Here is a 7992-nt window from a genome sequence, read left to right as displayed (position 1 = left end):
AAAGGAGGAGGCAGTTAGACAATCCGGAAGTGGATGGAATGAAGAGGTGCCACTTGGCGGCCATGGCAGCTGTAGTATCGGCGACTCCGGGTCAAGGCCCGGCCGAGTGCAGTACCATGGGCAGCACCGGGTATAGGGCAGAGACAGCTTTGTGTCAACTTTGCTGCTGAACCCCTAGGACCCATCGTTAGAGACCTGCAGGACTCCTTTCCTCATCCCAGGCTCAGAGGAGAGGTTGCTGGGACTGGTGGGCTGGTTTCCTGCCCTGGGGGGCGGATCACCTTCGGGGCCGCCTCTTGGAGACAGGGGCGCCTAGGGAACGAACAGGTTCGCTTGAGTCACCCGCCGCCGCGTAAGACGTTGTGCCACCCTCATTCCGACAATCGAAGAAATCGATCATTCGCACATTTTCCCCATTGACTTTTCCCATCTCTGTTAACGCACGAGAATCTAATGACTGGCATCTCAGAACCCAGAGCCTGGGACCTTAGATTGCTGTAAGCTTTCTCTGGTGCTAATATCAGCAACAAGGGTCTGTTTCCGGGTACGTTCAAGAGGAAGGTGCCTCATGAGCACATCTGCTGGTGGGGAGGCCTGAAGAACTGGAAAGCCCACTCTCTTGGAACCACCACACCTGTTTAAAGAACCCAAGCACCTTTTAAAACCACTGGAAATTTGTTGTCTAGTGGTGGTGGGTGAATAAAGGAGGGCAGAATGGATGATTTCATCTCCATTAGCCTGCTGTCTTTGGCTATGTTGGTGGGATGTTACGTGGCCGGAATCATTCCCTTGGCTGTTAATTTCTCAGAGGTAAGAAATTCTCAATTTTCTGTCAGCTGTCAGGATGGCTGTGAGGTAGTAGTTTTAGTTGCAAAGGGAAGCTGCTTCCCTAGTTAAATCTCAAAGCTGAAGGCCTCATTAAGAAAGACTATCTTTTTAAAAAGATATGTAACACTTAATAATAGAAACAAACCTCATATTTAGCAGTGGAATTCTTAACTTGGGGTGGATAGATTTTCCACGGAAGATCCTGGAGTATTCCGTAAGCAATTCCCTAGAATCGCTTACAAAAATTTAAGGTTCTGTGCGTTTACCTGGAGAACGGCACCATAACATTTCTTTTGATTCTCAGAGGTTTCATGGAATCAAGGTTCCAGATTGTTATCAACAAAATAAACGGAGGGCTGGGCACGGTGGCTCACGCCTGTAATCTCAGCACTTTGGGAGGCTGAGGTGGAAGGATCGCTTGGGCCCAGGAGTTCTAGACCAGCCTGGGCAACGTGGCAAGACCCTGTCCCTACAAAAATTTAAGAATTACCCAAGTGGTGGTGTGCTTCTGTGGTCCCAGCTACTTGGGAGGCTGAAGCAGGAGGATCTCTTGACCCCAGGTAGTTGAGGCTGCAGTGAGCCATGTTTGGGCCACTGCACTGCAGCCTGGACAGCAGAGTGAGATCCTGTCTCAAAAAAAAAAAAAAAGAAAAAAGAAAAAAAAAGATGGAGAAAGTTATTTGTCCTCATGAACTGAAATCAATATGATAACTTCTTTTTGAAAAAGTCAAACGCACCTTTCTGAGGAAAGCTGTTTTGTTTTGTTTTTTGGATGCCTGTACTAGAATGAATGTAAGAAAAAACTAAATTAGATTGTTCTTAACTCACATTTCCTTTTAAAGAAGGGAAGCCTTGGAATTGATATTCTGAAGTTGTTTCAATCTGTTTGCTTAGCAATTAATTTTTGGTTAATATGTTTTGACATTTTCATTAATTTGATTGGCATTCCTTGAACAAACATTAAGCGAGGGTCCCAGGCAGATGGATAGATGAAAGCACTGTTCAATGAACATGCCAATAGGTCCTTTAGGTAGGCATAAAGAATTCACGAAGTGCACAGTGTTCAAAGATTTAGGGAGAAAATTTACTACAAGATTTCATGAGTTTGTCCTAGAGTTCAGCAGTAAAATAGGCCCCAGTTTCAATGCCATTCCTGAAAGTACTTTCAAAGGAGGCCTGAAGTAGAAAGGAGAAGTATAAATGAAATATTAAGTACACCTTGAAGAAACCTGAGGAAGAGGAGATATTACAGGTGTAAATAGCCTGTGGGCGGGAAAGAAGGTGGGACAAGGTGTTGTCAGTCTGAGGAAAAGTAAAGCCCATAGCCAGATGGAACAGAGGCTTAAATTGTTGCTGCTCTTTTTCTGTTTCCTTTTTAATCTGTACCCCTCAGCATCTAATGATAACATTTAAAAAAATTATGTGCATTACCTAACTTCACTTAAAAAACTCAAGCTCGGTGCGTTGGCGCGCCCCTATAGTCGTAGCTACTCCAGAGGATAAGGTGGGAGGATTGTTTGAACTCAGGAGTTGGCCTGGGCAACATTGAGACTCCTTCTCTTAAAAAAAAAAAAAAAGAAAGAAAGAAAAAAGAAAAGAAAAGAAAAATCATTGACATAGATGAGGAAACAGAGACTGGATAGGTTCATGAAGTTTATTAGAATCAGAAGAGAGGTATTTTTCAGTCTAGCTTTTCTAACTCAGACCAGTTCGTAGCCACTAAGCATTTTGGCAAAGATACAAGGTACATATACATGGTAGCCTGTGTGCACAATCCAGCCTGCAGGCTGTTCCATTAGCGGAAAGTTTATTATTGTTGTTCTTTACCAGTATCTCCTCAAGGCAAAGGTTGGGTCGGGCTGAGTAGCAGCTGTTAGGCACAGTCCTCCTTGCCCTTGAAGCCTGTTTCACTATTTGGGTTACCTACCTGCCCAGTACTTTGTGAACCTGCTGTGTTTCCTTTGACATTACCGTATTTTCTTATAATTATATTAGAATTGAATTGACATTAGTAGGGCCCACATGTGTGAGATTTGGCTGGTTTGTATATTTTTAAACTTATTGAAGTAATATTTATGAATAATTATAATTCTGATAAGCAACCAGTAAAACTTTTTATTTCTATAAAATGCTTATAACTTTACCAATTTCAGTATTTTTTCAAACTTCTTTGAATGATTATTGCAATATGCAGATATATACTATTTCCTTTTTCACTGGAAGGAAATGTTTACAGGAGTGGTGTTATTAACTGGGTCATTATAATATAATTAGTATGTCATGTCATTTGTGGCTTTCTTAAATTGACAGTCAAGTGGTCTTTTCCAGCTGTAGGTCTTAAAATGCTGTAAATCAGCATTCATAATATCTGTTTATTGTTAGAGTAGATGCAATGCATTTTGAGCTATTAGAATAAAAAATGAAAGTTATGTATAACTTAAAGACATCTTAGAATTCAGCTAGGATTTCTGTCTCCTAGAAACTAAATATTTTTCCTAGGTAAAATATGCCGTTATGATGGACCAATGTTATAATGAAACTAGTGAGATGGTAAATTTGTAAAAGTAAATTTCATTCATGGGGGACTGCAAAGCACAATTTCTTTCCTTAGAAAATAATTCCCCAAACTCCTACACTGGATAAACGACTTGCCTTTTTAAGGAAGTCTGGCTTTCTTAGAGACTATTATTATTATTTTACAGTTCACTTTCATTTACATCAGGGGTGTCCAATCTTTTGGCTTCCCTGGGCCACCCAGAAGAAGAATTATCTCAAACCACATACAAAATACACGAACACTAAGAGAGCTGATGAGCTTAAAAAAAAAAAAAAAGCAAAAAACCTTCATAATGTTTTAAAAAAGTGTATGAATTGTTGTAAGGCTTCATTCAAGGCGCTGCTGGGTTGCCTGCGGCCCACGAGCCATGAGTTGGACAAGCTTGATTTACGTGAAAAGATATGCTTTTTATTCATGTTTTTAATCTTGCTGCTGCTTTCTCATTCTGTACTTTTTCTTAAGAATTTCTCAGAACAGGAAGAAAAGTCAGATGATCAATTATGGCAAGATTAGTATTTAAAAACAAGTTAAAATCAGGTAGTCTGAAATTGCAGTAGTGGTGGGGTCGGTCTACCTGCCAGATGTGACCGCCAAGAGGTTTATGTGACATTGATTTCTCTGTCAGTTTCTCTTCACCCCAAAACTACCTTTCTTGATACTTTTGTGGCCTTCTTCCTTGCACTTTGACCTGGCAACTGTACCTTCATGCCTTAAAAATTTATAAAACAAAGGGAAAAAAATCTGATTCTCAAATGCAATTGTAAGTAACTATGATAATCAGGATGTTAATGTTTTCAGTATATGGGAAAGAGAAACACTTTTAACTTTTAAAGGAGGTCAGCCAGGTGCGGTAGCTCACGCCTGTAATCACAGCACTTTGGGAGGCTGAGGCGGGCGGATCACCGGAGGTCAGGAGTTGGAGACCAGCCTGGCCAACATGGCGAAACCCCGTCTCTACTAAAAATACAAAAATTAGCTGAGTGTGGTGGCACGCGCCTGTAATCCTAGGAGGCTGAGGCAGGAGAATTGCTTGAACCCAGGAGGCGGAGGTTGTAGTGAGCCGAGATCCCACCATTGCACTCCAGCCTGGGGAACAAGAGCAAAACTTCATCTCAGAAAAAAATAAAAAAATAAAGAATAAAAAAAAAAAACAAAGGAGGCCAAAGCATGCTTTATACAAATTAAGTCTGGTTTGGTAAGGGAGTGAGACACACTGGTTTACAGTTAACACTATCTTATGTTTTTTCAATTGAATTGCTAATGAGTAGTTTTCTTTCGCTCTAAATAACAATGTTACATAAGTAGGTTGAGAGCCTATATTACCTACTATAAACTGGGTGCTGCTCCAGTTGATAAATGGAGCTGATACAAAAACAGATGGCCCAAGTGGAATTTCAGATTGCTTGTCTGAGGGTTGTTACTCACCTGAGTATGTCTCCTCTTTGTCACAGAGCTGGTAACAGAGAGAAAGCTGTTTTTGGCTCGGAGCTCTACAGTAGTATTCCTCAAACTGCCTGGTAGAGGATCAGTTTTTGTTTTTAATTTTTATTTCAATCCATACCAATACACTTATAAAAATGAAATAGTAGGAAAATGAAGTAAAAGGCAGAGAATACAAGCCCAAATGTATTGTTGTTCAATTCAACAGATAAAAAATTACTACTATAATTGTAATAATCATATTGCTCTAAAAATTTCTGAAGGCTTTATCTCAGTTTCCATACTTTTCTTATTGCAGTCCAGTTTGAATTATAATGCCACACTTTTCATGTATTAAAACAGTAAAGCAGGCCAGGCATAGTGGCTCACGCCTGTAATCCCAGCACTTTAGGAGGCCGAGGCAGGCGAATCACCTGAGATCGGGAGTTCGAGACCAGCCTGACCAACACAGAGAAACCCCGTCTCTACTGAAAATGCAAAATTAGTTGGGCATGGTGACGCATGCCTGTAATCCCAGCTATTTGGGAGGCTGAGGCAGGAGAATCACTTGAACCTGGGAGGCGGAGGTTGCAGTGAACCAAGATTGTGCCAGTGCACTCCAACCTGGGCGGCAAGAGCGAAACTCCCTCTCAAAAAAACAAACAAACAAAAAAAACCTAGCAAAGGTGAGTGTAGTGGTACACACCAGTTAGTCCCAGCTACTCCAAATGCTGATGTGGAAGGATCACTTGAGCCCAAGAGTTCAGGGTTGCAGTGAGCTATGAGTGTGCCTGTGAATAGCCACTGACAACATAGGGAGACCTACTCCCTAAAATAACCAACAGCATAAATCCGTAAGTTGGCAGATGAAGGTAGTGCTATTCTTAGAGTGATTTTGCAGTTGAATATGATTAATAATGCGCTAATTTCAAAAGGGACTGTCTGAGACAGTATCATTCAGAATCAGTGTTACTACTTGAACAAGCTATTAAAATCCAAGTCTCTTCTGTTAAATGACCTTCTAGAATTGTTGTGAGGTTGAAATAATATAAGCACAGGCTTAACACTATGTCTAGAACGTAATAAAAACTTTCAAAAATGTTGAGGCAGATTCTCAATACTGATTAGAAAAACTTTTAAAGATTTTCATTTTTATAACTTTGTTCTAATTTATAATTGTTAAGCCTTTTATTTGGAAACAGACTTAATAATGGTAAAGCTCCTCCCCCTCCTCCCCTTCTCAGTCATGGAAACTTCTCGGCAATTTTTTTGGAATCCGAAGGTGTTATTTTGGGGTTTGGTTTGCATTACTATTTACCATTCTATTTGGAGAGGCCAGAGCTTTTCCTCTACCCTCCCTGCTTTATAGTATTTTTCTTAGTATTTAACTTTCTTTTCTTCATTATATTTACTCTCATTTTAAGCTTTGTTTTGTTCTTTCATGTTTTAAAGTTTTGTGTCTGTATTAGTCCATTTTTGTACTGCTAATAAAGACGTACCTGAGACTGGGTAATTTATAAAGGAAAGAAGTTTAATTGACTCACAATTCAGCATAGCTGGGGAGGCCTAGGGAAACTTACAATCATGGCAGAAGAGGAGGCAAACACATCCTTCTTCATGGGGCGGCAGGATGGAGAAGTACTGAGCAAAATAGGGAAAGCCCCTTATAAAACCGTCAGCTCTCATGAGAACTCACTATCACAAGAACAGCGTGAGGGTAACCATCCCCATGATTGAATTACCTCCCACCAGGTCCCTCACGTGGGAACTGCAACTCAAGCTGAGATTTGGGTGGGGACCCAACCAAGTCATATCAGTGTCTGATTTATAATAACTGACTCATTCATAGTAAGTCTCTTTAGGGGTTTGAGTTACCCTCAAATCAAAGGTTTATTGTGTCTGAAGAACAAATTTGTTCAGTATGCTTCTGCCTCTACAATAGGTTCTCTTTGATGTAGATTTGGCAAAGTTACATTTTTAAGGACTTTTGTGTTGTCTGGTACATTGCTCTTACCCTCTTATGGTAATACAAGAGATTTTATACCTGTTTGGAATTTCATTTGTAAATTCTAAGATTTGGGCCAGGCGTAGTGGCTTATACCTGTAATTCCAGTGCTTTAGGACGCTGAAGTTGGAAAACTGCTCGAGGCCAGGAGTTTGAGACCAACCTGGGCAACAAGTGAGACCCTGTCTCAGATGAATGAACGTAAATTATAAGATTTTAAACTTTGCAATCTCAGTAAATTTATCATATCTGGAAAGAAATCATCAGCTTGTCTTTTCTCAGATTGAACTACAGATTCTTGTTTCATAAGGATCTTTGATAAAACTAAGTTTGGATCAGATAAAATGCGGATACAATATGATTCAGTATTGTTTTCCTGAAAAACTTTGTTTTCTCCAGGATACTATATTGACAAACATAATTAAGACTTATCTGCATAATAATATTAATAATGTTTATTGAGCTCTTTCTGTGTACCAGGCACTGATGTACACTATCTAATTAGTCCTCAGGGCAAGACTATGAGATACTGTTAAACCTCACTTTACAAATGAACAAGCTCAGGCTTGGAGAGGTCACAGACTGTGGTAGAGGTGATGTTGCCTAAATGTTGCCTTTCCTAATGAACGCTGTGTAAAGAAGGAATGAAAATAGGATCTATCTAAATTGATGCCTTTAGCTCCCCAAATTAGGAACATCTTTCATACTTTCCACAGTATGTCTCATGCTTTCTGCCTAGTCAGTGGAGTAGAACTTGAGACTCCAGAGGTAAACAATCTCCAAATACCATTGAAACCTGTAAGAAGTAAGTTAATATGTCTTAGATGCCCTTTAAATTAACACCTGACAATTTGGAATCTGAATTAGTTCTCGTTGTGAACTATCCAAGATCAATTTCACACTTGACATCTTCACAGGTTAGTCATAAATTGTGCTGTTCAAGAAGTGACATCCTTTTCAAGAGAAGATGACCTGAAATGGATTAAGAATGTTTCTATATATGATAGTCTTAACCTCTCCTCTAATTAAAGAATTTAGTGATGAGACTTTTGTTGAATGGCAAGGTCCCCTTCAGCCCAGTCTGGAATTTCAGGTAACATGTATTGGCTGGGCACAGTGGCTCATGCCTGTAATCCCAGCTACTTGGGAGGCTGAGGCAGGAGAATTGCTTGAACCTTGGAGG

At 40.1% G+C, this 7992-nt stretch overlaps 1 protein-coding gene across 2 annotated transcripts in view; it reads left to right on the top strand.

Annotated features, from left to right (window-relative positions):
* Positions 1-40: 40 nt before the first annotated feature.
* Positions 41-7992, top strand: part of SLC39A9 (solute carrier family 39 member 9) — a 66800-nt gene continuing 58848 nt past the window's right edge. The window contains exon 1 of one of the 2 annotated variants that reach the window (XM_023182728.2): positions 41-810. In XM_023182728.2, coding sequence (XP_023038496.1) covers positions 715-810 — 96 coding nt within the window. In that variant the 5' untranslated portion in view covers positions 41-714. The remainder of the gene's footprint in view (positions 811-7992) is intronic. The other variant, XM_023182737.1, reaches the window with a different exon arrangement.

The sequence above is a fragment of the Piliocolobus tephrosceles genome, chromosome 6 (assembly GCF_002776525.5).
Source record: "Piliocolobus tephrosceles isolate RC106 chromosome 6, ASM277652v3, whole genome shotgun sequence".
In the NCBI taxonomy this organism is placed as follows: domain Eukaryota; kingdom Metazoa; phylum Chordata; class Mammalia; order Primates; family Cercopithecidae; genus Piliocolobus; species Piliocolobus tephrosceles.
This window is presented reverse-complemented; position numbering and strand designations above follow the sequence as displayed.